Raw genomic sequence first — 21,967 nt, 5'->3', positions numbered from 1 at the left:
AATACCTTGAGGGGTGTAGTTTCTTAGATGGGGTCACTTTTATGGAGTTTCTACTCTAGGGGGGCTTCAAATGGGACATGGTGTAAATAAACCAGTCCAGCAAAATCTGCCTTCTAAAAGCCACACGCCGCACCTTTCCCTCTACGCCCTACCGTGTGCCCGTACAGTAGTTTACGGCCACATATGGGGTGTTTCTGCAAACTACAGAATCTGGGCAATAAATATAGACTTTTGTTTGGCTGTTAACCCTTGCTTTGTTACTGGAAAAAATGGAGCAAATAATAAATTTGGCAAAAAATGTAAATTCTCGAATTTCATCTCCATTTGCCAATAACTCTTGTGGAACACCTAAAGGGTTAACAAAGTTTGTAAAACCAGTTTTGAATGCCTTGAGGGGTGTAGTTTCTTAGATGGGGTCACTTTTATGGAGTTTCTACTCTAGGGGTGCATCAGGGGGGCTTCAAATGGGACATGGTGTAAATAAATTAGTCCAGCAAAATCTGCTTTCCAAAAACCACACGGCACACCTTTCCTTCTACGCCCTACCGTGTGTCCGTACAGTAGTTTACGGCCACATGTGGGGTGTTTCTGCAAACTACAGAATCAGGGTAACCCATATTGAGTTTTGTTTGGCTGTTAACCCTTACTTTATTGCTGTAAAAAATGGGTTAAAATTGAAAATTTTCCAAAAAATAGAAATTTCTAAATTGTTTCTCCATCTGCCATTAACACTTGTGGAACACCTACAGGGTTAACAAAGTTTGTAAACCCAGTTTTGAATACCTTGAGGGGTGTACTTTCTTAGATGGAGTCACTTTTTTGCAATTTCTATTCTAGGGGTACAAGGGGGGGCTTGAAATGGAACATGGTATAAACAAAACCAGTCCTGCAAAATCTGCCTTGCAAAACCCATATGGTGTTCCCCTTCTTCTATGTCCTCCCGTTTGGCCAAACAGTAGTTTATGACCACATATGGGGTATTTCTGCAAACTACAGAAGCAGGGCAACCCATTTTGTGTTTTGTTTGGCTGTTAACCCTTACTTTATTGCTGTAAAAAATGGGTTAAAATTGAAAATTTTCCAAAAAATAGAAATTTCTAAATTGTTTCTCCATCTGCCATTAACTCTTGTGGAACACCTACAGGGTTAACAAAGTTTGTAAACCCAGTTTTGAATACCTTGAGGGGTGTACTTTCTTAGATGGAGTCACTTTTTTGCAATTTCTATTCTAGGGGTACAAGGGGGGGCTTGAAATGGAACATGGTATAAACAAAACCAGTCCTGCAAAATCTGCCTTGCAAAACCCATATGGTGTTCCCCTTCTTCTATGTCCTCCCGTTTGGCCAAACAGTAGTTTACGACCACATATGGGGTATTTCTGCAAACTACAGAAGCAGGGCAACCCATTTTGTGTTTTGTTTGGCTGTTAACCCTTACTTTATTGCTGTAAAAAATGGGTTAAAATTGAAAATTTTCCAAAAAATAGAAATTTCTAAATTGTTTCTCCATCTGCCATTAACTCTTGTGGAACACCTACAGGGTTAACAAAGTTTGTAAACCCAGTTTTGAATACCTTGAGGGGTGTACTTTCTTAGATGGAGTCACTTTTTTGCAATTTCTATTCTAGGGGTACAAGGGGGGGCTTGAAATGGGACATGGTATAAACAAAACCAGTCCTGCAAAATCTGCCTTGCAAAACCCATATGGTGTTCCCCTCCTTCTATGTCCTCCCGTTCGGCCAAACAGTAGTTTACGACCACATATGGGGTATTTCTGCAAACTACAGAAGCAGGGCAACCCATTTTGAGTTTTGTTTGGCAGTTAACCCTTGTTTTTTTCCAGGAAAAAATTGATTATATTGGAAAATTTTCCCAAAAATCAAAATTCTTAAAATGTATGTCTTTTTGCCATGAAGTCTTGTGGAAGACCTAAAGGGTTAAAAAAGTTTGTAAAAACAGTTTTGAATACCTTGAGGGGTGTAGTTTCTAGAATGGGGTCATTTTTGGGAGGTTTCTATTATCTAAGCCTCACAAAGTGACTTCAAACCTGAACTGGTCCATAAAAAGTGGGATTTTGAAGATTTCTGAAAAATTTCAAAATTTGCTTCTAAACTTCTAACCCTTGTAACATCCCCAAAAAATAAAATATCATTCCCAAAATGCTATAAACATGAAGTAGACATATGGGGAATGTAAAGTCATCACAATTTTTGGGGGTATTACTATGTATTACAGAAGTAGAGAAACTGAAACTTTGATATTTGCTAATTTTTCCAAATTTTTGGTAAATTAGGTATTTTATTATGCAAAAAAATTAATTTTTTTGACTTTATTTTACCAGTGTCATGAAGTACAATATGTGACGAAAAAAACAATCTCAGAATGGCCTGTATAAGTAAAAGCGTTTTAAAGTTATCAGCACTTAAAGTGACACTGGTCAGATTTGCAAAAAATGGCCTGGTCCTTAAGGTGAAAATGAGCCTGGTCCTTAAGGGGTTAAGCAAACTGTGATTGTCTATTGTTGTGACTTAGATGAAGATCAGATCACCTTTTATGACCAATTTGTGCAGAAATCCATATAATTCCAAAGGGTTCACATACTTTTTCTTGCAACTGTAACTGTGGCAAAACCAACCTCGCCACTGGGTTTTGGAGAGGCCTGTGGATTCCCTTCCTGGGAGAGCAGCCTCTGGAGGAATGGGTGAAGGAACTAGAGCACCGGGTATGGCAGGAGCTATGGCTGGAGGATGCCTACCAGGCGCTCTGGTGGTATATGGCACAGTATATACCCTGGACAGCTGAGCATGACAAGCCAGAGGGAGAGGAGTTTGATGGTCCTGGCTTGTTATGGGAGTCCTCTGCAGAGCCTGACTTCGGGAGCCCTGCACAGTCCAGACTTCAGGACATTTTCTACGAGAGGGAGGCTAGGCAGAATTGGGATGACCCCCATGAGGTAGAGAAAGACCTGGCTCACCTAGCAACCCTGGAGTGGGAACTGGAGCAGGACTACCAAGATCTCTTCCACTCCATTGGGAAGGCTCAGCAGGACAGCAAGAAGTCAGACCCAGGTCCAGAGCCCTTCAGCTGGGAGGATATTGTAGATGTTTACTGGGAAGAAACACAGGTCTCCATTCCCCAGCGGCAGGCTGAGTTACAGGGGGCAGAGACAGTCAGTCCTGTCCCCCAGTGGCAGAGTGTCCTACAGGGAACAGAGAGACCAGTCTCCTTTCCCCAGCAACAGGACACTGTATTGGGAGCAGAAACAGTCGGTCTCCCTCCCCAGAGGCTGGAAGTATGTATGGGAGAGGAGCTTGTTGCCCCCTCTCCCTATTGGCCGTGTGAATTGCAGGGAATTGGGAGCCCAGTCTCCATTCCCCAGCGGCTGGGTGATTTACAGGGAATTGGGAGCCCAGTCTCCATTCCCCAGCGGCCGTGTGATTTATTGGGAATTGGGAGCCCAGTCTCCATTCCCCAGCAGCAGGCGGAGTTACAGGGGGCAGAGACAGTCAGTCCTGTCCCCCAGCGGCAGAGTGTCCTACAGGGAATAGAGAGCCCAGTCTCCTTTCCCCAGCAGCAGGACACTGTATTGGGAGCGGAGGCGGTCGGTCGCCATCCCCAGCGGCTCGAAGTATGTATGGGAGAGGAGCTCATTACCCCCTCTCCCCAGCGGCAGCTTAACGCACCAGGGGGAGACAGTAAGCCCCACAACAGTGCCGATGGGACCGTGGTCTCTGCACTTACAGCACAGGGGGTAGGGACAGTCCGTCCTGTCCCCCAGCAACAGGGCTGTTTAGCCAAAGGGGAGACAGTCGGTTTCCCCCTCCAACATCCAGACTCCAACCAGGCTTCTTCCATGGTAGCGCTGGTACCAGAGCAGAGTACCGCTGATCCCTGCCCACAAAGCAACCTCCACTCCAAGCCAGGGAGCAACTCAGAGACCGGGAGTACCAGCTACCAATATAACCTTGGTGGATTCACTGGACAGAGACAGGCTACTAAATTCAACAGGTCCAGTATTTGGTTGTGGGTGGGCTGCCAGACTAACTCAGGTACCGACCGGCGTGAGGTCAGGTATCTGGTTAGTCTTCCCTGGGAGGGGGAGATGTGTGGCGAAACCAACCTCGCCACTGGGTTTTGGAGAGGGCTGTTTAAAAGCCTCTTGCCTCAGGATTATGGCCCATACTAACTTTAAAGGAGAAGACAGACCGGCCGCACAGCTTAAATCTGTCTTTGGAATTGTATTTTATGTTTTTTTATGCGTTCGGTTAAATTGTATGTTATGTGAGGGTACCCAGATAGCTAATATTATTGTATTCGTGTATTCTGAGTGCCATTCACCTAATGATATGCACTCAGACTTGAGCTATCTGGGGATATGTTAAATGTCTGTGTTTGCTGTGGGGGTGTGACATTGTGTGTTTGGGTGGTGATTCCTGTCCTGTTGTCTCCACATGTATATTGGCGATTTCCCTTTGTCCTGAGAGATAATTGGATTGCTCCTCGGTTGTCTCCGGGACAGAGAGGAGGAAACCATGATGCATTGTGGGGATGTGTTGTATCTGTCCTGTGTCGCAGTCTCCCTTCTGGTCCTCTGGGGGCGTGAACGATTGGTTGCTGTACTTACATTGTATGTGTTGTAATATACTGATTGGTTGTATTTCAAAACCCTGTGGGCAGTACTATGTTTGTTTGTTTTTTGTGAATAAAGGAGGCTGTACTTGAAGTACAGTCAGTTCCTGCTTGACCCTCAACACGGAGCCTCGTCTCGTTCTTGGGGGGATTCACTGTATGCTGTTAGAGACTGATTGCTAGGAGTGTAAGCCGCTTGGGTGCGTTTCCTATTCGTCTGCTAGCAGCTATTCGTGAGGTTCCGTTCGGAGTTTGGAGCATTCCCTTGTATGCCGTTACAATAACTTTCACACAAGCCTTTTATTATGATGTTGCTTTGTAATGCCCCAGAGATGCATTACCACCTTTTACACCCCCTCGCTATCTCACATGGTTAACTCCAGGTCATCACATGCACTTATTTCCAGATCCTGCAAAATGTGTATATTTATTTCTATGTAACTGTTGTGTTCATGTAATGTGCCTGGTTCACCAGCAGGTGGCAGCAAGCTTGGCAGAGCTCGTTTACCTGAAATGGAGCCTTTCTTTCCATTCTAGATCGCTTTAGAGAGGGAGGAGTTTTAGTTAGTGAAAGTCAGATGAGAGTATCCCCTTTAAGGGGAAGGAATCAGGCCCTTTTCCCTGCTGGATGGGCCCTGCTAAAGCCAGCAGAGCACCATCAGCTCTGCTGTACCTGGAGGCACATGCTACAAGTTTTAAGAGCCAGGGAGAGACGGTTCCTTTGGATAAAGAAAGTTAGAGACAGACAGGAAGACAAAGTTAAGTTGCAGCATACGGCAAAGGAAGAGTTCAGCAGAGCCAGAGAGTAGCAGATGTAGCAGGGCCGAGTGTGTTTGACTGCCAGAATTGAAGCCAAAGCTTGCTGGTGATCAAGATAAAGTTTATTCAAGTAAAGCTGTTGTCAAGTTCATCACAAGGTCTGGACTCCATTTATTTCATCATCTCCTTAACCAACTACCCCTTTTGCTGCAATAGACGGCCACGCCTGGGGTTCCAGTGTATTCAGGTAGGAGCACCGTGACAAGTGCAACACCTTTAACCTGTTCCGGACATACGGCGTACAGGTACGTCCTGGTACTTAAGGACACAGGGAGTACTTATACGCACGGCGGGAGGTGATCGGAACTGGGTGCCTGCTCAAATCTTTGAGCAGGCACCCTGGGACAATGCGCCGGGGGGTCCTGTGACCCCCCCCCCCATGTCAACGATCGCAGAAAACCGCAGGTCAATTCAGACCTGCGGGTAGCTGTGTTTCTGGGTTATTCGGGTCTCTGGGGACCCCATAACCCGGAACAGGATGGTGATCGGTGGTGTGATAATACACCACCAATCACCATCCTGCGATCATGAGAGGTGATGGTGACATCACCTCTCAGGATCGGCTCTCATTGGTTGGCTGGGCGGGCGGGCAGTTCAAATTACAGCAGCGCTCCTCTCCTCCTCCTTTTGTGTCTGGGAGCCGAGGAGAGAGGAGCGCTGCACATCGATCTGAAGAGATCATCAGCCAGCACCCCTATCTGTGCCCCAGAACCACGATCTGCGCCCAGCACTCCCATCTGTGCCCAGCACCCCAATCTGTGCAGCACCTGCAAGGTATTTAAGGAAAGGTTAGGGACAGGTTAGGTTAGGTTAGGCACAGATGGGGTGCTGGGCACCTAAATTGGGTGTCTGGGGTCCACAGCAGTGCAACTTTTTGGGGGGCGCAAGCTGACTGTGGCCAGCTCTCTTAGGGTCCGGCCACTGTTAGCGCATCACACACCCCACCGCTGATCAGCTTTGGCCGGCTGATGAGCGAGTTAGAATTTTTATTTGTATTTTTTAGAATTTTTTGCCTTTTTTTTGTCTGTTAGGTTTATGGTAAGTTCGTGTACACCCGTGCCCCCACACACACGCACACCCAAAAAAGTTTAACACGCACACACACACGCACACACACACCCCCCTATGGCCCGCCGGATGTTCTTGGCCGAGGAGGCATACGCCCAGATTGCCTCCGAGTCCGAGAGCCCCAGTGAGGACAAAGATGACCCCACTTTCCTTTTGTCATCTGCGTCCTCCTCATCATCTAGCGACGATGACGAGCCCTCAAGGCAGCGGAGACGCAGCCAGGCGGAGCAAGGGGACCGCCATGCTAGGGGCCGGTCCACCAGTTAAGTGCATTGGATCCCACTGCCCAGAGCATTTTGAGCCCGCAATTCCTGATTTTGTAGGCCAACCAGGAATCCAGATTTCCAAAGTGGGCTTCACTGAATACAACTACTTTAGTCTTTTTTTCAGTGACCATTTTGTGAACCTGATGGTGGAGCAGACAAACCTGTACGCCCAACAGTTTGTTGCTCAACATCCGGGCTCCTTTTTGGCTAGGCCCGGTGGCTGGACTCTGGTCAGTGCAGCCGAGATGAGGACATTTTGGGGCCTCGTGCTGCTTATGGGCCTAGTCAAAAAACTAGGAGTGGGGACGTGCTCTACAGACCCCACTTTACAGTACGGCCATGACACGCTCCCGGTTTGAGGCCATCCGGAAATGCCTGCATTATGCAGATAATGCAGCATGTCCCCCCCCCAAGGTGATCCTGCCCATGACCGCCTGTACAAAATCAGACCAGTCATCGATCACTTTGGGGCCAAATTTGTACATGCATATATACCTGGAAGGGAGGTCGCGATTGATGAAGCTGTACAAACTTTGTGAGAGTACCTCAGGGTACACTTACAAGTTTCGTGTGTACGAGGGGCGAAATTCCCGTATTCAACCCCCAGAATGTCCCCCCACTCTGAGTGTTAGCGGGAAACTTGTGTGGGACCTCATGCACCCACTGCTACTAAATAAGGGTTACCACCTGGACGTGGATAACTTTTATACTAGTATCCCCTTTTTCCAGTCCCTCGCCACCAGATCCACGTCCACTTGTGGGACCGTGTGGAAAAATCAACGTGGTCTCCCTACCTACCCCCTTCAGGTACCTATCCCCAGGGGTGCAACCCGTGTCCTTACCAGTGGAAACCTGTTTCTGGTCAGATATTCACAGTAACGGCATCACCCCTGTCCCTGTGCGAGGTCCCGCGGCAACGATCCTGAAGCCCGATGGTATCGTGGACTACAATCGGTATATGGGAGGAGTTGGTCTCTCTGATCAAGTCCTCAAGCCATATAATGCCATGCGCAAAACCCGGGCATGGTACAAAAAAGCTTCAGTCTACTTGGTACTGGTTGCCTTGTACAACTCTTTTGTGCTGTCCCGGAGCGCTAGCAACACATGGACATTCCTTCAGTTCTATGAGGCAGTCCTCAAGGCCCTGATCTTTTCTGACCGGGAAAGAGCAGGCCGGAGTAGCTCGGGAACTGGAGGCGCCCGGATCGTCCTTGGCCAACACTTTCCAGGTGTGGTCCCCCATACTGGAAAGAAGGGACGGACCCCCCAAAAAAGTGCATAGTGTGTCACAGGAGGGGGATATGGAAGGACAACACTACTCAGTGCGACACGTGCCCCGATCATCCTTATCTCTGCATTCACGGTTGCTTCAGGGACTGCCACACTTCCATGGAGTACTAAATCTATAACCCAATTAGCCACTAACATTCGGATAAAAAGCTATGGTTCTCAGACTTTTTGAAAAAATATTATTTAGTAAAACTAAAATGAATAAAAAAGTCATATTAGGTATTGCCGCGTCCGTAAGAATCTGCTCTATAAAAATACCCCATGACCTAACCCCTCAGATGAACACGGTCAAAAAATTAAAAATAAAAACGGTGCAAAAAAGGGTATTTTTTTGTCACCTTACATCACAAAAATTGTACTAGCAAGCGATCAAAAAAGTCATATGCCCCCAAATTAGTGCCACTAAAACCGTACTCTCATCCTGCAAAAAATAAGCCCCTACCTAAGATAATTGGCTAAAAACTAAAAGAAAATGACTCTTAGGCTATGGAGATACTAAAATGTTTTGTTTTTTTTTGTAAAAAGATTATATAGTGTAAAACATAAATACATTTAAAAAAGTACAAACCGGATTCCAAAAAAGTTGGGACACTATACAAATCGTGAATAAAAAAAGGATTCAATGATGTGGAGGTGCCAACTTCTAATATTTTATTCAGAATAGAACATAAATCACGGAACAAAAGTTTAAACTGAGAAAATGTACCATTTTAAGGGAAAAATATGTTGAATCAGAATTTCATGGTGTCAACAAATCCCCAAAAAGTTGGGACAAGGCCATTTTCACCACTGTGTGGCATCTCCCCTTCTTCTTACAACACTCAACAGACGTCTGGGGACCGAGGAGACCAGTTTCTCAAGTTTAGAAATAGGAATGCTCTCCCATTCTTGTCTAATACAGGCCTCTAACTGTTCAATCGTCTTGGGCCTTCTTTGTTGCACCTTCCTCTTTATGATGCGCCAAATGTTCTCTATAGGTGACAGATCTGGACTGCAGACTGGCCATTTCAGTACCTGGATCCTTCTCCTACGCAGCCATGATGTTGTGATTGATGCAGAATGTGGTCTGGCATTATCTTGTTGAAGAATGCAGGGTCTTCCCTGAAAGAGATGACGTCTGGATGGGAGCAGATGTTGTTCTAGAACCTGAATATATTTTTCTGCATTGATGGTGCCTTTCCAGACATGCAGGCTGCCCATGCCACACGCACTCAAGCAACCCCATACCATCAGAGATGCAGGCTTCTGAACTGAGCGTTGATAACAACTTGGGTTGTCCTTGTCCTCTTTGGTCCGGAGGACATGGCGTCCCAGATTTCCAAAAAGAACTTCGAATCGTGACTCGTCTGACCACAGAACAGTCTTCCATTTTGCCACACTCCATTTTAAATGATCCCTGGCCCAGTGAAAACGCCTGAGCTTGTGGATCTTGCTTAGAAATGGCTTCTTCTTTGCACTGTAGAGTTTCAGCTGGCAACGGCGGATGGCGCGGTGGATTGTGTTCACTGACAATGGTTTCTGGAAGTATTCCTGAGCCCATTCTGGGATTTCCTTTACAGTAGCATTCCTGTTTGTGGTGCAGTGTCGTTTAAGGGCCCGGAGATCACGGGCATCCAGTATGGTTTTACGGCCTTGACCCTTACGCACAGAGATTGTTCCAGATTCTCTGAATCTTCAGATGATGTGATGCACAGTTGATGATGATAGAAGCAAAGTCTTTGCAATGTTTCGCTGGGTAACACCTTTCTGATATTGCTCCACTATCTTTCTGCGCAACATTGTTGGAATTGGTGATCCTCTACCCATCTTGGCTTCTGAGAGACACTGCCACTCTGAGAAGCTCTTTTTATACCCAATCATGTTGCCAATTGACCTAATTAGTGTTAATTGGTCTTCCAGCTCTTCGTTATGCTCAAATTTACTTTTTCCAGCCTCTTATTGCTACTTGTCCCAACTTTTTTGGGATTTGTTGACACCGTGAAAATTTGAATCAACGTATTTTTCCTTTAAAATGATACATTTACTCGGATTAAACGTTTGATCCGTCATCTACGTTCTATTACAAATAAGATATTGACATTTGCCGTCTCCACATCATTGCATTCAGTTTTTATTCACAATTTGTTTAGTGTCCCAACTATTTGGGAATCCGGTTTGTAGACATATTAGGTATTGCCACGCCCGTAAGAATCTGCTCTATAAAAAAAAAAAAAAACATGACCTAACCCCTCAGATGAACACGGTAAAAAAAAAAAGGTGCCAAAACAGCAATTTTTGGGCAAAATTTCCATTTTTATCCATTTTCTTTCCAGTAACAAAGCAAGGGTTAACAGCCAAACAAAACTTAAAGAATAACTGTCACACTTAGACCCTATTTTCAATTTTCATATATGTAGTTACTAATAAGATGATATTCCAGAATCAGTTACTATTAGACTGACTTACCCCATATTTAATAAGATTCAGCCCTTAGCAACCAGTCTGCATAAAACTGCAATTTCTCTATTCAGGTAAGATGGCCGCCACTGCCCTCACCCTGAGGCTCATCCCGCCTGCCCTCACTAGCCAGTAACAATAGCCCCCCAAAAGTGTCAGTAACCCCAGCCCTCCCCCTAAAGGGTTAATCTCCTGCAGCACAAAGGGGTCCTCTTACCACATGTTGCTTTCATTTATACACTGAGCAGATGGCAGATCTCCCTTCCCTGGTCTGCGCTGCTTCAACTCTACTTCTCCAGCTCTGCTGAGTGAGGGAGCGTCTGCCAAGCGCAGAGACAGGGAGAAGTGCACACAGCCCAGGCACTGTTATCAGCTGCTGGGGAGGACCTGGCTCTAATCATTTACTTACAGTCCTCGGCTGTCAGTAATGTGACCTTGCACACTGCGTGCTTCTGCGTCCTCCGTCCTTCAACACATAGACGGACCATGCCTAGCAACACATAGACGGACCATGCCTAGCAACACATAGACGGACCATGCCTAGCAACAGATAGACAGACCATGCCTAGCAACCCGATTTTAAGCACAGGTAAAAGCAGGCCGTACAGGGAACATAACTGTGGAATTAAGGGGCAATTGAATACACAGTGAAAAGTTGAAATAGGGCCACCAAGGAGATATTAATCACCACAATCCAATACTCCAAAAAAAATATAATATGACAGTTATACTTTTATGTTTATTACCCTGATTCTGCAGTTTACAGAAACACCACATATGTGGTCGTAAACTGCTGTATGACCAAACGGCAGGGCACAGAAGGAAAGGAATGCTGTATGGTTTCTGGAAGGCAGATTTTGATGACCTTTCATTTTTGACACCAGGTCCCATTTGAAGCCCCCCTGATGCACCCCTAGAGTAAAAACTCCATAAAAGTTACCCCATCTAAGAACCTACACCCCTCAAGGTATTCATAACTGATTTTACAAACTTTATTAAGCCTTTAGGTGTTCCACAACAGTTTATGGCAAATGGAGATGAAATTTCAGAATTTCAATTTTTGGTAACCTTGCCTCACAAAAATGTAATATAGATAAACCAAAAATCATATGTACCCTAAAAATAGTCCCAACAAAACTGCCACCTTATCCCGTAGTTTCCAAAATGCTGTCACTTTTATGGAGTTTCTACTCTAGAGGTGCATCAGGGGGGCTTCAAATGGGACATGGTGTAAATAAACCAGTCCAGCAAAATCTGCCTTCCAAAAACCACACGGCACTCCTTTCCCTCTACGCCCTACTGTGTGCCCGTACAGTAGTTTATGGCCACATATGGGGTGTTTCTGCAAACTACAGAATCGAGGCAATAAATATAGCATTTTGTTTGGCTGTTAACCCTTGCTTTGTAACTGGAAAAAATTGATTAAAATGGAAAATGTGCCCAAAAATCTAAATTCAGAAATTGTATCTCCATTTGCCATTAACTTTTGTGGAACACCTAAAGGGTTAACAATGTTTGTAAAATCAGTCTTGAATACCTTGAGGGGTGTAGTTTCTAGAATGGGTAGTTTATATTATGTAAGCCTTACAAAGTGACTTCAGACCTGAACTGGTCCCTAAGAATTTGTTTTTTTGCTTCTAAACTTCTAAGCTTTGTAACGTCCCCAAAAACTAAAATGACATTCCTAAAATGATCCAAACATGAAGTAGACATATGGGGAATGTAAAGTAATAACTATTTTTTGAGGTATTACTATGTATTATTGAAACTTGGAAATTTGTTAATTTTTCCAAAATTTTGATAAATTTGGTATTTTTTTTATAAATAAAAATTATATTTTTTTTACTTCATTTTACCAGTATCATGAAGTACAATATGTGGCGAAAAAATTATCTCAGAATGGCCTGGATAAGTCAAATCATTTTAAAGTTATCACCACATAAAGTGACATTGGTCAGATTTGCAAAAAATGGCCTGGTCCTTAAGGTGAAAATGAGCCCGGTCCTGAAGGGGTTAAGGGACATTAGGCCACCCTACACCACTCTGGCATTCCTACACCTGGGGACCACCATATCACTAAAAGGGGGCCCTGTGCCCTCGTTGCTGCAATGCTTCTGGCGTCACGACAAACACTTATACCATCTTAAAGGGACCCCTTGCGGACCGCGGTTGCTGCAGCTTCTCCTAGATCTGTTCTCCAGGTCTGCTGGTTTTATCCTGAATGACCTTATGACATCCCTCTGCCCTGCACGTTATACACTGTATATGTATGTAGAGTCTTGTCATAAAACAATTCATCTTTTTTATATTTATTTGTATATTTAAAAATACTTTACCCAGACAAAGAAAGACAATTACAAAGCCCCCGTAACCTCAAGGGACTGATATTTTTGGTCCGATGTCTTTGACCCCATGTCAGATGTATGAATTCATTAGCTATAGCAAGGAGCAGTAATGCCTGTGTAGATCCTACATATCAGCAGGTAGACATGGGGAGATCCTCTCCTTCTCCTCCTAATAAATGCACTGCTGAGACAATGTAACGATTGGAATCTAATTATATGTTATCATTTCTTTCTAGTATAAGATGATATCTACAAGCTGTTATTTCAGAGTTAATCACTATTATCAGGGTGACCATTTTGCCGTCAGTTCTTTCTTGTCCCCAGCAGGTCAGCTTTTCTGTTCATTTCAGATTTAAACAAAATAATAAAACATTTTGGGAAAAACACACAACCTAAAAGTCCAGCACTGGAAGCCATTACTGCAAATATCTCCACAGCCACCATGTTCTTTCCCCTGGTGCTCAGATAAGCCGGGATCATGGAGATCCAGACGCTGCAGAACACCAGCATGCTGAAGGTGATGTACTTGGCCTCATTAAAACTGTCCGGTAATGTCCTCACCATGAAAGCCAGAACAAGGCTCCCACCTGCCAGGAGCCCCAGATAACCCAACATGGAGTAGAACCAGATATCTGAGCCTTCATTACACTGAATGATGATCTTCCCAGGATAAGAGTCAGTGTCCAGGTCCTGGAATGGAGGACAAATAGACAACCAGATAACACAGATTACAGCTTGAAAGGATGAACACAATGACACTATGGTATATGGTAGTTTCACACTGAGCCATTTTCTCCAAGGGCTTCCAGGCTTGGTGGACTTAAAAGCAACACAAACCATCACAGTCTTGGCGAGAAGTGAAGAGACGGCTACTGAGAAGAAGATTCCAAAACTGGTTTCACGTAATCTACAAGTCACATCATTGGGACGACCCAGAAACAAGAAGACAGAGAGGAAGCTGAGGATGATGGAGACCAGGAGGAGATAACTCAGGTTCCGGTTATTGGCTTTAACGATAGGAGTGTCTCGATAGGAAATGAATATTCCAAATATGAAGCCGGTCACAAGACATCCGGAGACTGAGACACAGGAGAAGACAGAAGCAATGGTGTCGTTCTGGTAAGAGATGAATTCCACTACTTTGGGCCGGCATCGGTCTCTCTTCTCATTAGGCCATTCATCACTTTGGCACATAATGCAGCTGTCAGAATCTGTAGGAAAATGTCATAACATCTTATATCTATCTCCCCATCTCATACACAGTAGTAGCGATGCTAAACAGCATGGTTTATTACATCATCCACATAATATGCCTACGATGGTTGTTTAGTGACTCTTATTAACGTTATATTAGAAAACCAAAATGACTCAAATAGCAAACACAACTAGAAGGTGTCGTTTCTGAAGAAACCACTGGATGTCGGCTTAAAAACGGTAGAGATATAAGCAAAGTCTGTTTAACCTGGTTTATAAAAAGTTGAACCCAATGACAGACTGTGCCAAATATGAGGACCCTGCCATTAACAGTCGGCAGTCATTTACATTTTCCCATATAAAATAAATGGCTGAAATGTGATTGGCCTCTGGCTTTAAAACTGTGAGAATGGCAGTATTTGAAAGTCTTAGATTGAAGTCAATAGGTGAAATCGAATTGGCTGTTTTAGGCTCCGCCCACCGCAGTCACCCAGTGAGTAATTGTGCTAAGTTTGGGACACTTGACATTTAAACTACGATAATAGCAGCAGTTTACCTTGTTTTCATGTCTCATAAGCAAATACTTATCTCTGGTACAACTCACATATTAAGTAAATTAGAAAGGCAGGGGGCACACCAAATAATACACGGAGTGGTGAAAAGAGCATGAGACAATAACACCTGACCCAAGAGAGAGTCACAAGAACCACCCCATAAATGCACATCCGACAATGAATCAGTATAAAAAATATATATATAAAGTTTATTGGACTCACCAACAGACACACATTTTAAAAATTGTATACAATTAGAACAAAGTGCGGTATGCAATAAAATATATGTAACCGACACACACAGGTCCACTGGATTGCCACAAAATGGGCCTATACACTATAAACCAGCATATGAAAATCCAATACAAAACATGAAGCAAATATGACGTAAGGTAAGACCACCAGAAATGCAAACAGACCATGATGAGGTCTAATTTAGAGAGCCAAAACCTACGTAAGCCGCTGGTGCAGTGGACCTGGAAGAGTGAGTAACGCCCAACGCGTATCGCCGGAAGGATTCGGCTTCCTCAGGGGTATCACATTATAAAGGGTGGTAAATAAAAGAAATTGAATTCACCTGTGCAGCAGGGTGATGTAACCAGTGTGGAGGCATATCAGGTAATCCATGTCCAAAAACTGGAAGTGTGGAAGTCACATGATCGGCAGGTGGAACGCATATGCGTTCCACCTGTCAGATCACAGCCGCATATCATAACTGCAAGTGGGGGGGAACAGGCATCATGATCCAATGGGATGTATACTAAAAAGCATATCCAAATTTGGAGCCTACACACAGTAATTAGGAAATAAATTTACCAGCAGAGCAAACATATGTCTGCAGAGATTGTGAAACCGGAAGTGTGTAACCACATGACCGGAAGTCGAATGCCGCAGTGGACCGCGTGGTGGAACGCATGGTGTGCGCCACAGGGGATAGTGGAGCTCACAATGCGTTCCACACATGAGAGGGAGGGCCAGAGGGATATGGGAGGTCGTGCTACACAATAGGACAATATTGTAAACATGATACATAATCTGATATAATGTAGTAATATACTATACTAACCATGCCTACAGGGAACAGTGTTTTATGTGTGTTTAAGGGCACTATAATGATGCAGCCATATATCTGCATAGCAGTGATGCAGATACATGTATGTGTGCATATGAGGGGTCAAGCATTGTGCAGTAAATGCATAGTTGGTGCACATCCTGTATGCAACACATAGAAAACTGAATAAATATGTAGAATCGTATCCTTCTCATAATAACAATATATTTTCCTACAGGACAAGTTAGTCATCTATGATGATAAACAATAAAATAGAATTACAATGTAAACGTGCGAGGACCATATTGTATGATCCAAGGCATGTGACGAACCTAACAGAAAATAGAGTGATAACTGGCCTATGACGGGGGAAAGACCACGTAAGTGAAAGTGAAAAGTATGGTGAAAACAAAAGTGCACAAACGTGTGTAAAAAGAAATAAAAAAGAATTGGAAAAACAGGCTGCAGGTGAATTACATTTCTTTTATTTACCACCCTTTATAATGTGATACCCCAACATACAGCTCTTTACCCCTGAGGAAGCCGGATCCTTCCGGCGATACGCGTTGGGCGTTACTCACTCTTCCAGGGCCACTGCACCAGCGGCTTACGTAGGTTTTGGCTCTCTAAATTAGACCTCATCATGGTCTGCTAGCATTTCTAGTGGTCTTACCTTACTTCATATTTGCTTCATGTTTTGTATTGGATTTTCATATGCTGGTTTATAGTGTATAGGCCCATTTTGTGGCAATCCAGTGGACCTGTGTGTGTCGGTTACATATATTTTATTGCATACCGCACTTTGTTCTAATTGTATACAATTTTTAAAATGTGTGTTTATTGGTGTGTCCAATAAACTTTATATATATATTTTTTATACTGATTCATTGTCGGATGTGCATTTATGGGGTGGTTCTTGTGACTCTCTCTTGGGTCAGGTGTTATTGTCAGATCTCACATATTAATTATTGTAATCATTGCATTCTGTATAATGTGGGCATCGTAGGGAGTCCAGACATCCCACCCCTGACAGCCAACATTCCCACATACAAGTATCTCACCTTCTGCGACGCCTAGACCGGTCATATGTGGTATCAAAACCATCAGCCTGATCATATATGCATTATTAAAATATGTCGGGCCCCGATTCCCCATCAGTGTGGACGGGAAGACATGTTTTTATTAATCTTTTATTTGTTTTGCCTTGTGCCCTGAATGAGTCCAGTTACCACCATTCTTGAGTGTATGAGTGCGGTTTGTGTTACCGCGTATCTGCTGAAAGTGTGGCCTGTGCTACATGTGTTACAAAGTAAAAGTAAGAATCCCGTGAAAGTGTTATGACCAATAATGCTGTGCAGCCAGCCAATCAGCAGATAGCCATCCCCTGTAATGTCATAGCCCTATAAAAGTCTCAACCAGCACGGTCACCGCCATCTCACTGTGCATAGCATAGCGAGAGAAGTGGCAGGCACTAGGGACTAGTGTTGATCACGAATATTCGAATTGCTAATTTTTATCGTGAATATCGGCACTTCAAGAATTTGTGAATATTTTGAATATAGTGATACATATTCGTAATTTCAAATATTCCAGATTTTTTTTTTAATCAGTTCACATGATCCCTCCCTGCTTCTAGCTTGTGGGCCAATGAGAAAGCTGCAATATCTTTGAATTTAGAAGTAGTGTTGATTGCAAATGTTCGTAATGCAAATTTTCATATTGCAAATTTTTCAATTGCTGATTTCTGCAATCAAGAAAATAATGACTGGAGATAACGAATTCTCAAATATGTGAATATATGCCGAATATTTGCCCAAATATTTGCAAAATATCACAAATTCGAATATTGCCACTGCCGCTCATCACTACTAGGGACGGCTTTTTAGAAAGCTTTGAATTGTAAAATATTGGATAGGGACAGTGTAGGGAGTGTTTGTAGACAATGTAGGTAATGAATAGGGAGAGCATAGGAGCCGGCTCAGAGTAATCGCCCTGTGCGTCTTGTTTATCTGCTGTGCCATCCATTCTTAATCTGTTCTGTTACACATAGACCGACTCTGCATCACTCTCATTGTCAGCAAGCAGTCTAATATATAGGCACATTTATCTAGTTCACCTTCTGCGCCATTCATACTTAGCTAGTTACATTTCTGATTAAGTTACTGTACACTGTAGATATCAGAAAGAACACACGGAGAGAATGCACCAAACAGATATAACACTGACTATGCTGGCAAGACATAAGTAAAGGTATTAAAAGCTGAGACTTTTGCCAATATGTTCCAGTCATGGAGATATCGGAGCCCACATGCACCACGTCACGGTATCTCAGCATGGCAAGGGTCCTAACCACTGCTCTGACTATGGTGTGAACACGGTCTGGGGATGATATAATTCAGCTCACAGCCAAGCTCCCCACAAGTGCCCAGCATGAATACTGCGGTTGTACAATGTGGATGAAGCCAGGCCGTGAGCCACACCCACACCAGACCATGTGAGGGAGGTTACCAGGTGCAAAAAAGTGTTGGAATGCCAAGTAAAAGCAAACACACTCAAATCTAGCAAGGCAGAAAATGAAAAACAAAAAAAATTGTGGCAATTCTGGAGGAGCTGCTCAGCCCATGACACTGTAGCGTGTCTTTAGTTAGGGGAGCAGCCCGACCGCATGTGGACGGCAGTAATCGACTAGCTCCAGCAAAATATGCATACAATGGAGGATATCGGCGCGGTCCACATGCACCACGAGAGCAAACTACACAGAATGTAGCAATCATATAGAACACACGGAGAGAATGCACCAAACAGATATAACACTGACTATGCTGGCAAGACATAAGTAAAGGTATTAAAAGCTGAGACTTTTGCCAATATGTTCCAGTCATGGAGATATCGGAGCCCACATGCACCACGTCACGGTATCTCAGCACCGATCACTGCGGTCCACATGCGGTCGGGCTGCTCCCCTAACTAAAGACACGCTACAGTGTCATGGGCTGAGCAGCTCCTCCAGAATTGCCACAAATTTTTTTGTTTTTCATTTTCTGCCTTTATAGATATCAGAAAGTTGCCTGGGCCCTCAAAAGGAACGGAACGGGCAGTGGCAAAAATCGTACTGAAGCTGGTTGATGGTAGCAGCTGCTGCAGCAACTAGCCAGAGCTGCCACTGTCATCCAGCGGTCGTGTATTGAGCAACAATTTAGATGTGCTGGAATGGTTGACTCGCTCTTCAACATCTTCTCAGGTGACAACAGATACACACAGCAAGGAATCTGTGGGTTCCTCTGAAACCACACTTAGTTGGCATGGCCCAGGAACTGCCTCTGTGCCCTCACCTGTCCTGCAACTGCCTCCTTTTTTTGCTGCTCCTTCTGCTCGGGAAGTAAGACATGCTGCCGGCTCATCTCTGCTTTTCAGCGAGGCTGAGCTTAGTGAAGACAATCAGCAGCTACAGGCCAGCATAGACTTGGAGAAGAGATCCCCTGTGTCCTTCCTTAGACATACAAATATCAACAAGTTTGGATGATGATGTAGCCACACATAGGAGCCGGGTGAACAGGAGGTATCATCATCAGGAAGTGAGGGTGACAGAGTGCTGTCAGACAGCAGCAGGGTGGCAGTGTCGATGAGCTAGCAGGGTGGAAGCAGTGGGAGATCTGGAGCCAAATGAGCCTGGGGTAATCCATCTCAACCTTTAGAAGAAGTAAGCGGTCATTTCTTTCCTTTGTCTATTGCTTCTGATGCTCCTTCCCCTCTTCCTACTCCTAATCACGTGTTTCACCAGCAATTGATCACTGAGGCTATCGCACAGAGACAAGAGTATGTGTGCACTCATCCAATGGCACAGAATCTGAATGTGCACCTGGCCAAGTTACTGATACTACAGTCCCTCCCTTTCCATGATGGTTTGTGCCCACCCAAGGTGGAGAGCCCCAAGCCATCATTACTTATCTTTAAAAGCTGTACTAGCCCTGTACAGTTATGTTGAGCAGAAGATGAGCAAGGCCTTGAGCCTGTTGAATTCTGATACAGTCCATGCCAGCACTGAAATGTAGAGCTGTAACTATGGTCAAGGACACTATATAAGCCCTTTACAGCCCATTGGGTAGAGGAGCTAGAGGGTGACGGCAAAGACAACACAGATAACCCGACAGACCGTCACAGTATGCAGTGGAGATGGAGGAAAGAATTCCCTCTGATTCCCTTGTGCAAAAGGCCAGATGCATGCTGAGTTGTTTGTGTAGTGACAACCATATTGCCACCATTCGGCAGAGGGATGACTACTGGCATGCCGCAATGTTAGACCCATGCTACCAGTTGAAATAGGGGAATTTTTTACACTTTCTGAAAGAGATGAAAAACTCAACTACTATCGAGACATTTTTTTGTAGTCAGTTGGTCACTGCCTATGTGCGTCATCACCAATCATAAAGAAGGCCTAACTAGGGGAACCCTCTGAGCTCCTGACTGTTGGAGGGGGTTGTGATGCAGGAGCAGTATCAGCTCCATCAGTAGCAACTTAACTCTTGATCTCAAACTGACTGTGATAGAAGCCATGCATGCAGGATTTCTTTTACATCTGAATAAAACGGATTTCAGAGGCAAAAGGTCAAAAATTCATGCAAATTGAGCATGAGGCCTCTATCACACGGTCAGTATTTTGCAATCAGGAGTGGGTACAAAACACATAAGACATTCAAATATTGCCGTCACATGTCATCTCTGTTTTGGACCCATTCCAGTTTTTGCCTTACAAATACTGATCAAATTCTCACCAAATACTGACTCTTTGAAGGCAGATGCTCAAAATAAAGAGTGGTGTGAACACAGCCTTACTGCTGACATCCTCCTCATTGCCATGTGGCCACTACTTGAATCTTGGACAAGTTCACTGTGAGTTTACACTTCAGTTATTTGTTCAGTTATTTCCATGAGTTTGTGTGGGCCAAATTCAGGTGCTGAGCCTACTCTCTGATTAGGTATCATGAATAGATCTGCACCTGCTCTGTGGGTTTGACCCCCACCTGCTTTGGGTTTACAATAACTTACCAAGTAACTGAAGTGTGAACCAGGCCTAATAATGATGCACAGTCATTCTACAGCTAACAGAAGGGATTCAAAAGCATGCGTCTGCACAGCCACAACATGTTTGTTTGTCAGCTTGGAATGTTGGTGGCTTGCACAATGATGTATACGTCTATATATGTGACCGTTCTGTCAATCAGATGCACAGTACCTATTTTGCTTCCAGAAAGGACTAGCTATGCATGTTGCTGCACTGCACAATGATGGACACAGAGATATACTCTTCCTATAGTTTAACTGCAGGCCCGGATAGACCTGATTTAATGCACTTCGCAATGAATTAATTCACAACTAATCTAATTTTTAAAAACTTTGCTCATCACTAATTAGCACCCTGGCTGCACATCACCTTCTGGCCACATATCCTGTATAGTGCCATGCTAACATCCACCACCACCAGCGATATGCTGAAAAATTCTCACTCTGCCAAGTATGCGTGATGCCTGTATGCTGCTGCTTTTATGAACCTATATCCTGCTAGTTAGTTCCTCACAGGTAGTCTCCTGACTAGCAGACGGTGTACCCCTCCTGCGTTTGGCTGTACATCTCCTTATGCTTCCACCCTGCTGTCTAACGGGCAGGGGCGGACTGACTGGTCGGGCACTTCGGACAAGGTCCGAGGGCCCGGCCGGGATTGGGGCCCGCCGCAGAATAACATAATGTGTTATGCCCAGCGCCCCGATTCCGAATGTTATGCTGGCCTGGTAATGGCAGCGTAACTCACTGTAATGGCCCCTCTCACTGTAATACTAATATTCATATGTGAACAAGAGAAATCCTCTGCGATCCTCTCTGTACTCAGTAGCAGGCAGGCCGGACGGCAGCGTAACTCACTGACGTCACGTGCTTGCTCCGCCTGCTTCATTCATAAAGTGGGAGGAGCAGGCGCGTGACGTTAGTGAGTTGCGCTGCCGTCTGGCCTGCCTGCTACGGGAGTTTGTGAGTACAGAGAGAGAGAGGATCACAGAGGATTTCTCTTGTTTAATGCCTATTGCCTACATTTATGCCTCAATATTACAGTGAGCGGGGCCCGATAGAATACAGTGACTGCATTGGGCCCCGCTGCCATTACAACACCAGATGTCGGCCCCCAGACCCTGTATTGGGGATAATTCACTCACAGGGACACTGTTATGGGGGATCTGTGGATGACACATATATAGCATATGGTGCTATATATGTCACCACCAGACATCTGAGAAGCTCTTACAGACGTTCTTCAGAACCTCCTGCT

At 44.5% G+C, this 21,967-nt stretch overlaps 1 protein-coding gene across 1 annotated transcript in view; it reads right to left on the bottom strand.

The window, feature by feature from the left end:
- Positions 1 to 13,155: 13,155 nt before the first annotated feature.
- Positions 13,156 to 21,967, bottom strand: part of LOC122924362 (vomeronasal type-2 receptor 26-like) — a 200,240-nt gene continuing 191,428 nt past the window's right edge. The window contains exon 7 of the mRNA XM_044275386.1: positions 13,156 to 14,063. Within this exon, the coding sequence (XP_044131321.1) occupies positions 13,156 to 14,063 (908 nt within the window). The remainder of the gene's footprint in view (positions 14,064 to 21,967) is intronic.

Source organism: Bufo gargarizans, chromosome 1 (assembly GCF_014858855.1).
Source record: "Bufo gargarizans isolate SCDJY-AF-19 chromosome 1, ASM1485885v1, whole genome shotgun sequence".
Lineage (NCBI taxonomy): Eukaryota > Metazoa > Chordata > Amphibia > Anura > Bufonidae > Bufo > Bufo gargarizans.
This window is presented reverse-complemented; position numbering and strand designations above follow the sequence as displayed.